At 40.2% G+C, this 18,161-nt stretch overlaps 2 protein-coding genes across 2 annotated transcripts; one reads left to right on the top strand and one right to left on the bottom strand.

The window, feature by feature from the left end:
• Positions 1 to 6: 6 nt before the first annotated feature.
• On the top strand, positions 7 to 2,519 carry CEBPZOS (CEBPZ opposite strand). The gene is made up of 4 exons (XM_075748855.1): positions 7 to 220; positions 1,771 to 1,815; positions 2,073 to 2,156; positions 2,275 to 2,519. Exons 1-3 carry the CDS (start codon positions 7 to 9, stop codon positions 2,153 to 2,155), a joined length of 342 nt encoding a protein of 113 aa, XP_075604970.1. The 3' UTR covers position 2,156; positions 2,275 to 2,519.
• CEBPZ (CCAAT enhancer binding protein zeta) lies at positions 1,694 to 18,100 on the bottom strand. Its single transcript, XM_075748854.1, has 16 exons — positions 17,911 to 18,100; positions 16,220 to 17,736; positions 14,920 to 15,151; positions 14,184 to 14,358; positions 13,473 to 13,561; positions 12,902 to 12,955; positions 12,118 to 12,220; positions 10,942 to 11,010; positions 8,565 to 8,631; positions 7,050 to 7,150; positions 6,247 to 6,307; positions 4,916 to 5,127; positions 3,836 to 3,904; positions 3,328 to 3,389; positions 3,159 to 3,240; positions 1,694 to 2,375 (listed from the first exon to the last, which is right to left on the bottom strand). Exons 1-16 carry the CDS (start codon positions 18,058 to 18,060, stop codon positions 2,236 to 2,238), a joined length of 3,183 nt encoding a protein of 1,060 aa, XP_075604969.1. The 5' UTR covers positions 18,061 to 18,100; the 3' UTR covers positions 1,694 to 2,235.
• Positions 18,101 to 18,161: the final 61 nt, after the last annotated feature.

Genomic DNA, 18,161 nt, shown 5'->3' with positions numbered 1-18,161 from the left:
GAAGGGATGCGCATGCGCGAACCGCATGTGCAGAAAAGGTGCGCAGACCGCAAGCGGCGCGAGCGCACCGCGCATGTGCAGCCGTTACCGGCAGTAACGGAAGGGCGCTGTGCCTCGGCAGCGGCGATGGCGCGGCGCGTCGTGACGGGGCTGCTCCTGCTGGAGGCGGCGGGGCTGCTCGGCGCCCTCCTGCTCTACCGCGCCATGGACCGCAGCCAAGGTGCGGGGGGGGGGGGGGGGAAGGGGGCGGCTGCCGGTGCCGCCGTGACGGGAGGAGCTCCTCCACGCGGGGGCCGCCTGAGGTGTCGCCTCACACCGCCACGGCGCGTGCGCTGCGTGCTCGCGCGGGTGTTTTAAGAAAACCTGCCGCGTGAGGGTCAGCAGTAGCGTAGGTGCACAGCAGTCACTTGTTAGGCAGATCCTGAAGGGAAGCTCCTATTTTAGTTTCATAAAACCAAAACCGCGGGGAAACTTTTGAAAGGCAGCACGCGACCACGAGGAACAAAGCTGAACCCTGTGTGTTTTTATAGTAATAGCATTGGCTCAAATAAGGACTTAAAAAGGAGAGGCTGTCAGCAAATAAGGCAGGATGTGATCGATCCTGTTTCAGGCATCTGGTGCTCAGCCCTTGAAGCAATCCCCTGGCTCACGCCTAGGTCTCACTGCCTCTGGGATTCGACATTTCCCAGGTAGACAACAGACCCAGCTGGCATGAAGCAGCCAGCGTCATCTTCCAGCTGATTTGGCTTCGGGCCCTCAAGGCTCTCAGACTTAGGACTCAGTTCCTAGGTAACACAAAAATAAATCAGGCACCAACCGAGTTACTGCAAGGAGACCTGCTCTGCAGAGCAATGGCCTTATTTTGGAGTCAGGGCTCTGCAGGGTGCAGCACTGGTTTGACAGACCTGTGCCCCTGCAGGACAAAGAAGCCAGTCCTGCTACCTGCTGGGTCAGGGCGAGCCAAAAGGCACCTGCTACTGCAGCTGGGAGGGCACCAACACTACATCAGTTTGCATTTGTTATCCCAGATTCAGAAGCTGGCAGGCTGTTAGACTTAAGCTATCTTTCTTTGCATTTTTACTCTCCAAAATTTGGAGAGTAGATGTATTGGCCTGTCTTGGGAACTTGGTGCTGAACATTCAATGTCTTCTCATTTCTTTCCTCTTTTCAGTTGTAGATCCTAGTTCTCATGCCTTTGCAGAAGATTTTCTTAAGCTGTAGTTCTTGTAATTCTGTAAAGTGCAGTGAGCTCATCTAACAGCTCAGTGTGCTCAGAATGAGACTTTTACCACTTTCTTTGTGCTAGTATTAGTATTGATAAGATCCTTCTATGAGCTGCAGTAAATCATTAAAATAGCATAAAAGCTATCATTACATGTTTTTCTACTGGGTTGCCAGAGCAGCCCACAGAAGGATTCAATGAACACCTGAAGCTGCATAAGGAAGCAAAGTAGTTTTCCCAATTTTCATTTGCATGTCAACCTATGAGAGGCATTCAGCTTCCTGTGAATCTGTAGTTTGTATCTGGTTATAACAATTGTGAGGAAGCTCAGAAAACACTATGATGACAGGGCTGCACACGAGTAACCTGAATACAGTCTGTGATACAATTTAAAAAAACATAAAGCCAGATCACATTATTTAGTGGTGGCTGTAAACGAAGGAGCTCAGACAAATTTTGGTAAAACTAATCTAGTTAGAAAAATAGTGTATTTAATTATCTGTCTTAAAATATGTTGGGTAGAGTAACTGATTTATCTTTCTTGTCAGATTTCAGATATAAAATGCAGAAGAGGTTTCCATCAATTCTGGAAGGTAGGTTTGTAGTTGTTGGTTTCAGAAGGATGGCTGAAGCTTCTGTTGCATCTCACCTATAAAGCTGATTTTATTACTGCTTAAAACTTACCCCAGGAAATGCTGTAGAAGTGTTTATTGTTATGCATAGGTGTGGCTGGAGTGTCAGACTTCTGGGTAGAGTACTCAGGACTATAGATCCAACAAAACTAGCCACAGAGTGGCTCACCTTCAGATATGCCCAACTTACAGCTGACATGGATTTTCCTATTTTTCAGTGTATTACAAATCCAATGAGTGGTCTGGAATTCACGGCATAAGGGAGAATGACCAAATGGCATGGTTAAGCAGCAAGAACTGAAGTAAGAAAGATGTGTGATTAATTAAAAAATTATCTTCTAAAATAATTATTGTAAAAATGTCCACATTAAAATATCCAGTTCATCTTTTTGATTTCTTGCCTTTGAACTTGCTTTTCAGCCCTCTGTGCCTGAACTGTTTCTTCTTTTTGATGATGCTTTTCACATCCCTATTGTGAAGCCACTTGTCACGCTCTATTTCCCACTGGATCTGTTTGACATCTGTAAGAGGAAAGGTGAGAAATAAGGAGCCGATGAATACTTCTGACCATGACATAGAATACAGATGAATCATATAAAAGTTACAACTTGGCTACTGTATTTATAAGTGTTAATAAAGTGCAAGCTGCCAATTATTTTTTTTTATACCAGAGAAAGTTTTGGTTTTTTTCATGTCACAAAACATGCCCTACCATTTCAGAGTTTAAGACTGCTCTTGCCATTGCTTTGTATTTTACTAATGCTAGACATGTTTGTGTTAGGACTACACAGTGTTTGAGTGCTGCTGTTAACATTTTTCAGGTGACACTGGCAAGACTTGTAAAAATCAATTGATATATACACATTTAATTTGTTAGAATTATTTCTGGGAAACTACTTTTGCTTCACTGATACTGCAATGAAATACTCTGGTAGGTAGGTAAAGACAGCTGTGCCTTATGCCTTGCCGTCACAAGAATCCAGGACGTGCTTTTATCAGAGCAAAATTCCCACGAACACATGACAAACAGCATACTGCCCATCCTTATTTGCAGTGTGAAAGGGCGACATGATAGCCTCTTCCTCTTTTCCAAAGCCGTATTCGCTCCAGTAGTCACTGGACATCTCTCCTAACCGAAGAAGACTAAGTCATGTCTTACCAATGTTAAGCTACTGGCCCTACTGTGCGATTTCTGGCCACGTGTGTATTTCAGGTAAAGAAGGTACATCTTTTTAAGTACAGAAGCTGAAGAGAAAGAAGTAAAACAGCATTACAGCTATCTGCTCTTTGTAGCATGTACTTACTTGCATTATCTCTGTTGGCCATGGCGTTCATTCCAATATTGTCAAACTTGGACCCAGCATTTTCATCCAGCAGATAGCCAAACTTTAAAGAGAGAAATTTTAGTATTTTATTACGAAGAAACCGGTAAAATGCTTGATTGATCAGTCCTGAGCAAAAAAGCAAACTCACCTCTTCTGCAGATGCCAGTATACCAGCATCCTTGAATTTTCTCTTCTTTCCTCGGTTGGATCCTTCAAACAAAAAGTATTATTCTTACAAGACAGAATTTCAAGTTCACAAAGACACTAAAACATGTTTTTATTTTTTATTTATTTATTTAATGAGACCTTCTAAAATAGTTGTGGTAGAAACTTTTATTTGCAACCTCCCCTAAAAAAAAAAAAGGAAAGATTCCAACCAAGAATAGCACAAATGTGTACATCAGACATTAGTAAGAGATGCACAAACCACCAGTAGAACTCCATGCTTCCTTCAAAATTCCTCCAATTCCCAGTCCTTCAACAGCAGATTGTGACTCTGAATTAGGTCACCTTCCTTTTCATTTATGTGAACCCAGATCCAAAAGCATAGATAATCTACTGTACTGCTGTACTAAAACCCTCTGATTCCAAAGTTTTTCAGACCCTCTATTTGTATTAAACCTTCTCAAATGTAAATCATGGCAGTGTGTCCTTACCTTCAAATGATCCCACAAAATTCATATCTTTCTTTCTCTTGCCCTTCAATTGCTTGTCACTGTTTGGGTCTGACAGAAAGAAAAAAGAGATACATCAATCCCTCATTCTCACACCATGTACATCTATTTAAAGCAGAGACTAAAACTTCTTTTTAGGCATATTTGTCATAATGGTCCGAGTCTTTACTTTTTAAAGTTTAAAACACAGTGCACACAACCAAATCTGGGATTTCTTCAACCCAGACAATTAAAAATTGGTCAGTGGTGTGCCATTCTTTAGGCTTTTTTTTTCCCACAGCACCAAAAAGGAATGAAATATGATACTAAGAAACATAAAATACGAAGGCTAAAAGCAGGTGTTATGTAAACCTTGAATGTCTGCTTGGCAAGTTTGGTGAAATAATCATCTAATGAAAGATTAATGTGTTAACAGCTGTATGAATAGCTTATCTCCTCTGCCCTCAAATCATTTTCCTGCAACTTTAAGTTACTAGTTGAAATACTCCACTGATCTGTGCTTTTGCAGCCACATAAAGTGTATACTTTTAGTTGAAAAGATAATAAACCTCGCAAGTGCAATGACCGGTTATTATTATGGTGATAATAAAAATCTGGGTGCATAGCTGTATTCGAAGAATAAGCTGTTACTTATGAGACAGCTATTTAAATAAAAGTTACCTCATCTAAAAAAAAAAAAAATCAACATTAACTAGGTCTAAAGAAATTAAAAAAATTACCAAGTACCAGATTTTTGAGATCTTTTAATATTTCTGCCTACTGTAGCCAGTTATTTGTGTATAAAGCTACTTAAGTTACTGCCAATGTTTTTGGAATGAAAGAAATGTGTCTTGTTTGCAAGTTTTTATACCCAGATGCCCAATTCCCACTCTCACTTAGGAGGCTGTGCCAGGAAATGTTTCTCTTCAGACTTCACTGTCCAGAGGAGGACTTGTCACTTCATACTTAAAAGCCAAACCTCCCACCTAGGGAACTAAACCTGAATTTATACATGTAATGACATTAAATAACCTATTTCTAAAGCTTTTTCTTCTTGTTTTTTGGTAATAAATGATACTTTACCTAGGCTGTTATCATCATCATCAGACACATCCATAAATACACCTCCCTCTTCATCCATATCTTCTCCAAAGTCTTCCTCCATACTTCCTAAGGAGACTTCCTCATCATCCAGATCGCTGAATTCATCTTCATCATCAGAATCCTCCCAGTCAGCACTGGACTCCTTGTTTCTTTGGCCTTTCTTACCACCTTCTGTTTTCTTTTTTATATTACTAAAAAAATACGTAACAAGCTTAGCATTTCATCTGGCAAAATACTGTTTGCATCCAGATAACATCTATCTACTGGCAAACACTATGTTAGAGAAGTTCAACATCATTGCAAACTACTGTAAATGTAGGCTGAGACCTAAGAAACATTTATTATGCACTCAGGTATGTTTTCAACATCAGCTTATGGAACTTAAAAGTCAACCATTTTAAGACGTCCTGGAGAGAATCCTGCTCTGAAATTAATAGAAACGTCAGCTTCAGTATTTATCTCCTACGTGCCTTTGCTCCTTTTCAGAAAGTCTTTCTGTAAAACACACAACCTGCTGGCACCTCTAGCAAGTCTACTCAATGAGGAAATAAGACGATTTTTTTTTTTTAATAAGAAAGGAAACATGGCTTTTTATGTACTAGATGGTTGCTTGTATTTTGTCTCCTCTTTGCTAATTTTTACTTACACCAGTCTAGATCACAAAAATGTTCAGGTTTCACTAGAAGTTTAAGTTTTAATTAATTAAAGCTTAATTTAATTCTCCTTTCACCTCAAGAAAAAAAAGTTTCTGTGCTGATTCAAAAGCTGTACTGCAGATACTTTAAGTAAAAAAGAGGCTACTTAATCATTCATGGTTGGACTCGATGATCTTAAAGGTGTTTTCCAATCTAAATGATTCTATGATTAATGAAACTGCTGACTTCCTGAGAATTGAGCTCTGTGATTCTGGATTCCACAAAATTTATTTATTGCATTAGGTCTAGTTGCAGCCAGACGTTACAGCAGCAGTACCATTATGCCTCATACTGCTTACTTTCGTACTTGGGAATTCTCAAACAGAAACCTGAGTCATTGAAAAACAAGATTTTACCTTGCTTACTGGGTCACTGCATTGTGTAAGTAAAATACTACGTCTCACGTGTCAAGCCAGCAGACTGTAAGCACCACAGGATCACGATGCTCCATTATGAGACATGCAGAAAAGCAGCATTACCCAGCGTTCAACTGCTAGTGCCTTGTTTTGTAAGGTGATATTCTGAGTATTTTTGAAAAATGTCTATCCAATTTTGAGATTAAAACTCTATATAGGTATTAAAACAAGAGATGAAAGAACCAATTTAAAGACTTACCCAGCAAAATCAAGGTCATCCTGGCCAACGTCAATGGCATTATCAGCAGCTTCAAATGTATCTAGGGAGAAAAAAAATGTTTATTACCACAAAACGAAGTCAAACAAAGAAATGTGAAGTCATTAAAAATACATTATCTTTAGGTATCATTTACCTGCACAGCATTACTGATGCAGATCATATAAAAAGGGCTGATACCAAAGGGCCCTTACTCCTATAGAAAAACACTCCACAAAACAGTTACCTAAAGCCAACTGGACATTTTCTAAAAAAAGGCAAACAAAGTACATGCTACAGGAAGAGCTAAGACTACCGCAGAAGTTTGCCAAGGACCTAACTGAACAAATAACCTCATGAAAGATGTTAGGAATGATAAGAGAAACTGCAAGGAAGATTGAAAAAGGCCAAGCAGTAAGGAAAAGAATAGAAGCAAATGTTATGCTGTTAGGAAAAGTTATTTAACTCTGAGACTACATTAGGAAAAGAACAAAAAGGCATGAACTGCCACTCATGAGCTTGTGTTCAAAATCAACAATTTCCAACCATGTGAACAAGCTGAATGATACCAGAGCGGTGAGAGGCAGACCTCTTTACAAGAGGGCCATCAGTTGGCTTATGGGAGGGGAAGTACGAACTGCTGCCCATAGCAGCACAGAAGGGGAACTGGAAAGCCAGTTTTCTTCCACTTCCATATTCCTGTATCTGGCTCTTTTATACAATATAAACTACAAAAAGGATAAAATAATAATTTGCAACTGCAGAAAATATTAGGATAGTTACTGCAAGGAAAAACAGAACCTTACCCAATGCTCTTTCAAATTCATCATCATCTACATCTTCCACGCTTTCTTCATCATCCTGACGCTTTTGTTTCTCTCTCTTCTTATCGAACTTTGAATAAAATCTGAAATAATATATTGCTCTCAGACACAAAATTACAGGTGATGATCTTGATGACAAGTTTTTAAAAAAAACAAACCAACCTGCAGATTGTTTTACATGTATGTTGCCAGTTGAAAATTGCAGTGGTTTCAAACACATCTCAAATCAGAGATTTGTATTTTCTTTGTTTTTCAAAGAGTAATCCACTACAGTAAGATTTAAACCAAAGAAATTTCACAGCCAAAGGTGAAGCATAGCGAATTTATAAAAGGGCACAAGATAGATGTGAAAATCTGCCTTATAATGATAAGGAAGAAATGATCAAGTTCAACTTGAATCTAATTGGGGGGGTGGGGGGAGAGGAAATATGTAAAAGAGATTTGCCCATGAAGTTCTATTAAATTTCCCCATAGCCTTGCTCTTTTGTGTGCTTAGTTTTACGTTGTGTCAGTCATTTTAAACTACTTTCTCTCCTTCATTTCATATTAAAGAATCACCAAACACAGAAGGCAATTTTGATCATATACAAGAGCAAAAGAGTACAGTGCTTTGTATGGAAGACTTTAAACGTGTAATCTCAGTTTCAATCATCTTTAATGGAACAAGACTGTTGACTTTTCAGGCAGGGACATGTTTTGAAGCTGCTTTTCTCTAACCTCAAAATTAATACCACTATTTATTTATTAATATTATATTCCCCAATTATTGTAATATCAATTAATCAAAATTTGTAAGTTCCATTAACCTGATATTTCAAAAAAATTTTAAAGTCCCTACAGCAATGAATATATTAAACAAAAACAAACAAACAAAATAATTAAATAAAATAAATTAATTCAAACACTGATTTCCTAAGAAGACACTTACAGGTAACCAGTATTTTTGATCTAATTAAAGAACAAATCTTTGCCAAATATGTATCACTTCAATTTTCGTGTTAGAGCTGCGTTTTTATATCATCATCTGAAAGGAAAGCCAACTAAATGGAAAGAACTATGAATAATAAAAAAATAAATACACAGAAAACTAGCTCCTCTGACTTTTTTTGCATTGTTCCATTCTAATAAGCTTCGATGCTAATAACATAAGTAGGGTATATTCCAGGTTTTTATAAATATACTTCTAATGCATAAGAATTACAACCCACAAGACATTCATCATTACGCACTGTTTAAGGCTTCTTCATTACAATGTCACCTTACTTAATTTTAGACTACAAGCATTGATTGCCTTTGTTCATAAGTGATATTCTTTCCTAAGCACTTTCGACAAATGTTGAAATTACGTTTTAAGGAAAGTAATATCATCACAGGTCACTCAATCAAATTTTGCCAACACTTGGAATACCAGATAATACTTATGAAATGTAATGGATTTTGATGGCATTGCATTAAAAAACAACACTTAAAATGAAATGTTCACAAGTATTTAATTACCTGTGAAAAAACACTTCATCCACAGGGATTTTGCTTTCATCTTTGGTACGGAATTCCTTACTGTTAACTGCAAAAACAAAAAAACCCTTGATTTTACCTCAAGTTGAAATGATTGTTATTCTTTTAAAAGGTTAAACAGCATTCACAGACAGAAGTACACAGGTATCTAGTGTCATCCATTAAATAAAGTGGAGCTCATCTCAAAACCTCTTCAAACCAACAGTTCTCAGTCACCTACAGCAGGAATGCATTTTAAAAAAAGAAGGAAAAAAAAAGGGCAGTAAGATAAACTCGCTGTCATGCACTAAATCATTGGGAACCACTTCTGCCCAGCACTCATGGCAATAGAAATGCTCATCAGCAGCTGCAAGGCAGGACCATACACCAGCTGAGCGTGTTGAGGAAGGGAGCAAGCCTCACCCTGGAACTGAGACAAAATATGACACTGTGACAGCAGATCGACTAGGGTATTGATCAGGTCCCCTATGGAGAAGCTTTTTACCCTCATACACTCCTCTTCCCTCCTCCACCTCAGAAGTAAATCAAAGGAGCAAAAGCTACTGATTATCTCAGTGGGCACAGATTATAGTATTTTCTAAGCAACAAGGGCCCAAGTTTTTGAAACCAGATCAGCAGACTCACAGAAGGACTCTTCAAATGAAGAGAAGGTAGAAGGTACCAGAGGATTGGCAATCTCAGTTCTCTAAGCCTCAGCAGAGACCAGCTACATACAAGTGCAGATTTCTGTGGCCACGTTAATATAGCCGTATTTTTATATCAGATGTTTCATTTGTAGAACGCTTATATTCCTCAAATCCAGTTCTAAATGCTCAGTCTGCTCCTTCAACTCAGAATAAAGTAAAGAATACGATAAACAAACTGTACCTTCAAATGCATTCTAGGTAAAAATTCCTAATTTAAACTTTGATAGCCATAAAGCCACTCCAGTAAAGGTACATCAGCTAATCTGTATAACTAAAACCTCTGTGCAACCCAACAGACCCACAGTTAGAGGAAAGCACATCCCTAGGAATGTTACAGAGATTCTACCACTGAAGATGGTACCTCTTCTGTCTTCAAGCAGCATGTTTTGCTGATGGTTTACCCTGATATTTTAACTGCTGGTTCTTATCACCAAATCCTGCCCTTAATCACTGGAAACAGTCCCAGCGGGACTAGACAAAAGGCAGCCTCTTTCTGGGGGCAGGAAGACTCTTAGCAAAATAACAGTGCCAAGGATACCTTACATTAATCCTAACAATAGCTGCAGCTGTGGCATTGTATGGGATAATCCATATCATTTAATGAAAGAGCTTAATGTGATTTATATCATTATATAAATCCATTTTCTCAGATTAAGTCATTGTTTGATCGTAACAAGCAGAATAGAACTTCTTATATGATAAGTTGGAAGTAAATAAAAACATTAACCATACAATACTACTATATTAACTACCGCTACATCAGCATACATTTTATAGATTTTATATAATTTCAGATATTTTTAAGAACTTTAAAAAAAAATTAGTTGTAAAACTAGGATGTCAGGCATAAGAAGGGCGTGTTTGTGAGTAGAAAATTTAGTTAGTATTTTATAAATTCACATTCCTCTGAGGTTAGTAGCCTAACAGATTGCTCTAACTAGAAATATTATTAGCTGGAATAAATTCTAAGGCTTTTTTTTTAGCCTTCCCCCACACACACCCCAAGTGGTTTGGAAGCAAATTTGGAAGCAAATTTGGAACAAGGTCCTAACTTTTTATACAAGATTGCAAATCTACTCTTTACTCAGGGAGCCTATTTCCTTTTACCGGGATGCAAGAAAAAGACAACTTCGCATAAGAGAAGGATAGGAAGCATACGCACGTCATAGCAAAAACAGCACATAAAACAAGGCATGCAGTTTTCAGTAGCTTTGAACCTTGCTGTTATACATTTTCTGAATGGGATGGCTAAACAGAAGGTACAATCTTCACCATGCGCTGCCTGAGAAAAAGGAATTGCTACCATAGAAACTAATTGACAATTAGGGGGAAAAACAGAGAGAAAAGAAAGGTCTTAAAAAAAAATGTGGTGTTTAAAGCCAAATGCTAGAGTAGAAGACAAAGCATTTTCCTACTCATAGGCTAACAGTTGGGGTAACTAACTTTATGTCATTTGTTCTTAAAATGATTCAATGGATCCAAAGTTTCAGCTGTGGAGATTTCATGCACCCTTACAAGAAGATTAGACCTGATCCCAAACATCAGACACCCCTGCTGCACTCCCGATGGACAAGACTTTCTTTTATTGCTAAAAGAAACAGTATAGACTGCATAGATGACACATGTCTACATGTCTAGCTGTCATCATCTTAACTGAAAAGGGGCTGGCTTACCTGCAAGATTCTGCATGTCCTTCATAAACTGCTTCTTCTTTGGCTGCATTACCACACTGCTGGTGTTTTCTGTGGTAGAACATAAATTAGAAACCAATTACTTTATTACTATTGATACAAAACCGTGAGGAGTGGCTGATACACCAGAGGATTTTGCTGACATCCCTAAGGACCTCAGGAGACTGGAGAAATGGGCTGGCAGGAACCTCCTGCAGTTCAAAGGGAAGCGCAAAGCCCTGCACCCGGGGAGGAACAACCCCATGCACCAGCATGTGCTGGGGACTCCCGAGCTGGAAAGCAGATGGCAGAAAAGACCCTGGGTGTTCTGCTGGACACCACAGCTGACCGTGAGCCAGCAATGTGCCCTAGCGGCACAAAAGGCTGACAGTATCCTGGGTTGCATTAAGTTGAGTGTTGCCAGCAGGTGGAAGGAGGTGATCCTGGACACGGCACTCCAGGTGTGCTCTCCCCAGTAAAGACAGACATGGATATACCGGAGAGAGTCCGGCAAAGGGCCACTAAGATGATGAAGGGTCTGGAGCATCTCTCCTGTGAGGAAAGGTTGAGAGCGCTATGATTGTTCAGCCTGGAGAAGAGGAGGCTCAGGGAATCTCATCAATGTATATGAGGGTGTAAAGAAGACAGAGGTGGGCACTTCAGTGGTGCCCATGACAGGGCAAGAGGTGATGGGCACACAGTGAAACACAGGAGGCTCTGTCTGAATATCAGGAAACACTGTTTCACTGTGAGGGAAACTGTGCGCTGACACAGGTTGCCCAGAGATGCTGTGGAGTCTCCATTCTTGGAGACATTCGAAAGCCATCTGGATAGCCTGGGCAGCCCACTCTAGATGGCCCTGCTTGAGCAGACAACCTCCAGAGGTCTCTCCCAACCTCAACCATTCTGTAGTCTTTACATTCCCCTATCAGTTTGCTTATTCCTGCTAGGTTAGCAATTTCTGCACTGAAGACGTGAGAGGCAGCCGTATGTGACTATCAGGTGACATGCAGACATCTCTCCTGCAGCCCTCAAGACTGATCCCACTCCTCTGTTGCGCCACATGCACCCCGAATAACTCGACAAGCACAAAGGGTTACTTGGCAATCTGAGAGAAAAAGAGTTAGGTCATCATCAATAATCAATATCATATGCTAATATGTACAGACAAGTTCGTACCTTTGCCTTTGTGGAGTTTGGGATTTCTGTACACAAAGCGATCCAAGAATCTCATTAATGTGAAATCCTGCAAAGGGTCACCAGAGTACTGAATGTGATTTCCCTGGAGGAAGAAAAAAAACAAAAAATCATTAAGGTTTTCATTTTAGAAAGACAGCAACTAAACACAGAGGACTCAGTCCAAGAACAACATTAAACCACACTTTAAAAAGACAAAGACTTGGAGATGCTTCATCACATAATACACTCTTGTACAGGTTCTTATTTTTTTGGAATTTCAGTATTTTCTTAACTATAAACACCTCTTTCACTTCATTTCAGTGATGAACTGCCTTGCAATGTACTGTGCTAATAGCAGTTAATACTCAGTACTAATTGGATACCATATATTCAAATGCAAGTATTTTAAATACGTATTTGTGTAGGTTTGAGTATTTTTGGCATGATACCACAACAGTATTAAAAAATAATTTGTTCCAACAGCAGCGTTCCCCACATAAAAAACCCATTTTAAATAAAAAGATAGACCAAAACTCTAAAAAAGCTTTCAGAATCATGTAATAACCACATTTTTACCAAGTTAATTACTTCCATGAGCAGTCTCCTTTAGTTAAAACACTTTAATTCCATGAAAAGCTTTGCATCTGAGTGTAAGTTACAGTGCTGCAGAGCTGCTAGTTACCTGCAATGTGCAAGGAGGCTTTATAAAGTACTTTTTCGAATGGCAAAAGACAAGTAACCTAAAAGTCAAACTTCGAAGCTACAGACTAGTAAAAGCACTTACTTCTAGAATTGTTTTTGCGAAGAGGGCCACAGATGGATGAAAATGTTCAGAAAGCTGAAAAAACATGAATAATTTATTTCTACTTTAAAAATAAATGCAATCCTTATTCACATTAACATATCCAACTCCTGACAACACCATTATGCCATAAGAACACTCTATAAATCAACAGATAACGTGCAGATGCAGGTAGTAGTGCAAGGCTGACGTGTTCTGCCCTTGAACCACTGAAGAACTTCCAGTTCTCATCTTTTGTTTGCGTTAACTAAACACATCCTCACTTACAATTTTATTTAATTGAACGCTAAAAAGCTTTATTGACACAAAGCAAAGATCCAAAAGTCAGAAAGATTATTATTGTTCAAATCTCCACTTAAGAATTCCTATTCCCTACTCCGGAATATCAGCGTTGTATGTAACATATACAAGCTTAAAGCTGAAGACTGTGTCATTTAACCTTTCTGTTATGCTACTCAGGTAGCTACTCCAAGAATAACCAAGTTAATTTTCTTCTCTCAATGCAAGGGCCACACTAAGAAACACTATAATCAGCAAAGTAAGACTGCTTTACCTTCTTCAGTTCCCAAAGGCTGGTTCTTTCAGCACCACAGTATAAAGGACTTCGGTGCATAGGATCGTATGAAGCTCCACTCTTCCTCCCTGAGGGCAGAGGAGATGAAAACAACTTACATTTCCTCAGGCAACTTTATGAGAGTATTGTATTCATTTCACCATGACAGTAATGCTGCCCATCATTCTTAGCTGGACAGGCCACAGATTTGTTCAGTAGCAAGTAAGGGTTATATTCAGCTGCCCTTCCCCAGTGTATGATGAGGCGCACAGGTGAGTTCTACGTGCTTCCAAGGAAGCTCCTGAAAAGCTCTGCTCTGTCCCAAAAGGTCCTCAAGAAAGAGTGAAGCTAGAAGCAGGTTCAAAGCTAAACAAACTGCTCTAGCAAGCTTCACAAGTGAATGATCAGTTACATGTCCTAACCTTGGCTACATCGCTCTGAAGGTGTATGAACTTGGAAGCAAAAAATCCCAAGCCTGTTTACTGCTTAGGCACAAACACGATAAACCGCTTAAAGTGAAATACACTAGCAGGTTCATGGTCTCTTCATCACTCCTGAGCGAACAGATAAATTATTCTGACTGACTGCTTTGAATCAAACTTCAATTTGAAAAACTAACGGTTTAATTACTTACTTTTACAAGTCTTGATCAACACATCACTGTTACAGAGTATTAGAAGTTAAATGAATTACATTTTCTTGCTAATTTACCTCCCATATTCAGATGATGCACCCACGAGGCTGTTGAATTAGAGTCGTTTGTTTTAGCAGAATTTTCCGTTGTGCTCTTCTCTTCACCTTCTACTTCTTTGTCTGCATCCACAAATTTTTCATCATCCTCTTCAGCCTCTTCTTGATCCTTAAAGCACTCTTCATCATCTGACTCCTAAACAACAAAAAAAAAGTTACCAGTTTTTCCTTTCCAGTTTTATTCTGATGTACTAGAAAAATGCACATATAGCACTTAAGAAGCTGCTTACAAAAATACAAACAAATTATGGCCAATGTTTAAGCAATACAGATTTTCGGGGTTAATACAGGACTTAAAATTGAACTTTACAGCTTAGATCACACAAGTGTAATGGTCCCTCCCTGCCTGAAGAAAGAAAAAAAAAAAAAAAAAATATCTTGTCCTGCCTAGCTACACTTCAGAGACTGCAGACAGAAGAAACAAACAGGCCATGTTTCGACAAAGCTTTTGAGTGAAGAATGTTTACCTGCTTACTTATACAGCATTTAGCAAAATAATCCTCTCTCCATGAATGAAGCCCGTAGGACCTGCTAGAATGCTTAAAACACCCTCATCTATGCAGATTTTTAATTGTTCAAGTGCTTTCTCCCACAACATTAGCAAACCCTCAGGTTGTTAATAAACAGGTTAAGGAAAGGTGCTTATGAAACTAGCTCTTATTGAAAAAAACAATGAGATAAATAAATCATCTTATACCACATGATCCTGTAACTGGAGCTTTAATTCCGGTTTTATTTTCAGAAGCTCAGACAGAAGGTACAGGGTTCCACAAATGAAGGGTGGCATTTGTCCACAAGTGACTTGAAGTAACCTCTTCACAAAGGCCTTCACGCGCCGTAACACTACATCTGCCTTCAGAGATTTATAGACAAGATTAAGAAACATGGATGGCTTGGAGCAGGTTGCTAAAGCAGGATCTAGAAGCTTCCTGTAGAACACACAGGAGAAAATATTGCTGATTGTCATAACACACGTAAGAGAATAATTGCTATTAACAACAATCATCCACATTTTTCAGAGCACCATCGAAAAGACCAATGACAGCTTGTTCCCTGATACTCAAAACTATTACAATCAACCCTGAACTGTCAACGGTCAACTGTCAACTGTCAACTGGCTGTGAAATATTTCTAGATATATATGAGACACTGAAGATTATAAAACCACCTGTGTTAGTAAGCAAAAAAACTGTAAGAAAATATAAAGAAATGGAGGTCAACTGAAAACAGTTTCAAAATTTGAGATATTCGAAGTAAAAAAACTTATCTGATTTATTCAGATGTTCAAAAACATAGAAAGAAAATGGTTAGCAATTAGCATGCTTCATAATCAAGACCGGACGTGTGTGTTGACAAGTTCATTTTCTACTCCACTGTTTTCCCAGACTACCAGGCACAGGAAGGCCCCTAAATACATTGCACATTCTGGGGGAACTTGAGTTCCCTTTTTAAAAATCAGTGACTTCCCTTTGGTCAACTAATCAGAAGCCTGTAAGGATCCTACAAAGAGTCTAAACAATCAGTTGGGACAAAAAAAAAAAGAGATACTTTTATAACATAAAGCTTTCCAAGCATACAAGTTAAATCATCTAAATAATTTGTCAACATAATATTTCCCCATCCCCTGTATGAAAGAAAGGAAACAAGATTTTAGGCTGTTATGTGACTAAGCCACTGCACCTGTACAAATGACTTCAGAAGTAGTTATTAGTTTCAAATAATATCTGGAATTAAAACATGCCACCAGAAAACAGTGCTAAGGATGAAACACCTACGTTGTGTTCTCAGAACCTATCACTACCACTTGTTTTATCCCCACGTTAAGTCAAAGAAATAATACGCTTTTTCTTCTAGCTCATACAAAACATCAGAAATTTTTAGCCAATGAGACGCAACACTCGCAAGATCTTAAAAGCAAAACCAGTGTTTCTACAACTTTAAATTAACGGTGACTCCCTCATAAAATGAAATGCATAAAATGCAAACCTCTCACTTACTTGTATAGTGCTGCGTAGTACCTGTCCGATACAGTCTGCTGAGAGTCCATCACTTGAAAGAGTAACATCAGGGCCTGGACACTGGTACCGAAGTTCACAAGATGCAGAACTTTAAACAACGTGTTCATTTGTTCTTTCACTTTTTCATCACCAGTCTCAGCGTAAGGGTAAGCTCTGTTTACCCCGCAAAGAAGAGCACTGAGCATTTTGGATTCAACATCTTTTTTCTTTATGCAGTTCCGAAAAAAGCAAAAGTATAAAGTTATCAGTTTGTTAGCCAATGCACTTTCTTCATGACTGAGGACTATCTGATTTAGAAAGCAAATGGCGTAATACTGAGTTTTCACATTAATGTTTGACCGGTACAAAAGCCTCTCCACCTCACTGCACACTACTCCCTTCATATTTGGATGCTTGTGAAGTAACGTCTCTAAAAGATAAGAGGCTTTAGTGGCGATTTTATTCTGAGGGTCTCCCAATTTATTTACCAGCTGAACAAGCAGAACTTTCTCCTGCTCAGGCTTGTTACAGAGAAGCTCGTGGGAAACTGCCAGCGCTCGGGATTTCGTTGCCGTAAGACAATCATGACTCAGTGTTTCCAACGCTTGCACAAACTCTGCCACCTGCAGTTTCAGGTGATGCTCAAAGTACCACAGTATTAATCGTCTGTCTCTCGAATCCCTGTTGCCACTTGACATCTTCTCTACGTTGTTAAATGGTCGCTGGGAGAAAGACCATAATTTCCGATTGTCTGGTAAGAGATCTGAAATGAGAAGCTCCTTGAAAGTATCCAAAGCCATGAGGCTCTGGTTCCTGCTGCCCTTTTTCTTTATGAGGTTTACCAAGTTCTCAACAAACTGGAGACTGTGGACAGCACTGTCCTGAATGAGAAGGGTCATCGCTGCCATCCTGTCAGCCAACGTACCTGACGACACCACAGTTTTCATCCACGCCGAAGAGGCCCCCTTCTGATAATCTGTCTTATTCTTATACAGATCTATCTCATGCTGGTACAGCTTTTGGGCCAAGGCCTTATACTTGCTCAGAAGGATCTGATTTTGTGGCTCTGAAGAGAATTCGTTGGTGTATTCTAGATCATACCATTTGCCCCCTGGTTTGATCAGTATCACCTGCCTAGCATGAAATTCAAAATAGTCTTCCAGCTTTTCTTTCTTTGCTGAAAGGTGCTGGTCCTGATCACCACCAGCTTCCTTCTTCTTGCTGTCTTTCACACTGCTGGCCTTTTCCTTGGCTTTTTTTTCTTTTTTCCCCTCTAATGAAGGAGGGTTAGTTTCTTTCTTGCTTTTCTCTTTCTTTGGGGGCTTCTCTTTCTCCTCGCTGCCCCCGTCATCTTCATCCCCCTCCACCACAAGGCAACTTTTCGCATACTTGCCGAGCCCCAGGGAGCCAACGAAGGCCTCCAGCTCCCCTTCCTTCAGGTCGTCGATCGCGTCCTTCTTGCCGCCGTCCACCATCTCCTCCGCCTCGTCCACGGCGCACAGCATCAGGTAGTCTTGCTGCGGGCGGCACCGCACGGCCGTTACAGGCTGACCCGGCGCCAGGCCGCGCGCTCCCAACGGCTGCCCCCCGCCACCCCCCACACCTCGCCCCCCACAAGGGCCCGTCCCGGGGGGGGGGGGGGGGGAGCCCGGCCGCCACGTGCTCCCGCTCCCTCCCGCCTCTCTCCTTACCTTGGTGCCGCCGAGACGCAGCACCTCGTCCAGCGTGAACCCTTCGCCATCTCCATCTTCTCCTTCTTCACCGTCCTCCTCTTCCTCCTCGCCGCTGTCGCCACCCACCTTCTTCGGGTCCCTCACGCCGAAGTCCCACAGCGCCGCCATCGCTGCCCGCCGGAAGCTCCTGCGCGCATGCGCGGCGCGCGCTTCCGGCCCCGCGCGTCCGCGGGACCTCAGGTCCTGCAAGGGGGGGGGGGGGCGGGCAC

This window comes from Balearica regulorum, chromosome 3 (assembly GCF_011004875.1).
Source record: "Balearica regulorum gibbericeps isolate bBalReg1 chromosome 3, bBalReg1.pri, whole genome shotgun sequence".
Classification (NCBI taxonomy): Eukaryota; Metazoa; Chordata; class Aves; order Gruiformes; family Gruidae; genus Balearica; species Balearica regulorum.
Note: the sequence above shows the minus strand (reverse complement) of the source record. Positions and strands in the feature narration are given on the sequence as shown.

Excerpts from the sequence above, each read along its gene's own strand:
- CEBPZOS (XM_075748855.1), top strand. The coding sequence starts at position 7 with ATGCGCATGCGCGAACCGCATGTGCAGAAAAGGTGCGCAGACCGCAAG. Across the intron at positions 221-1,770 it reads CGCCATGGACCGCAGCCAAG|ATTTCAGATATAAAATGCAG; the intron begins GTGCGGGGGGGG and ends CTTTCTTGTCAG. Across the intron at positions 1,816-2,072 it reads GTTTCCATCAATTCTGGAAG|TGTATTACAAATCCAATGAG; the intron begins GTAGGTTTGTAG and ends CCTATTTTTCAG.
- CEBPZ (XM_075748854.1), bottom strand. The coding sequence starts at position 18,060 with ATGGCGGCGCTGTGGGACTTCGGCGTGAGGGACCCGAAGAAGGTGGGT. Across the intron at positions 17,737-17,910 it reads TGCGTCTCGGCGGCACCAAG|CAAGACTACCTGATGCTGTG; the intron begins GTAAGGAGAGAG and ends TGCCGCCCGCAG. Across the intron at positions 3,241-3,327 it reads TACTGGCATCTGCAGAAGAG|TTTGGCTATCTGCTGGATGA; the intron begins GTGAGTTTGCTT and ends CTCTCTTTAAAG.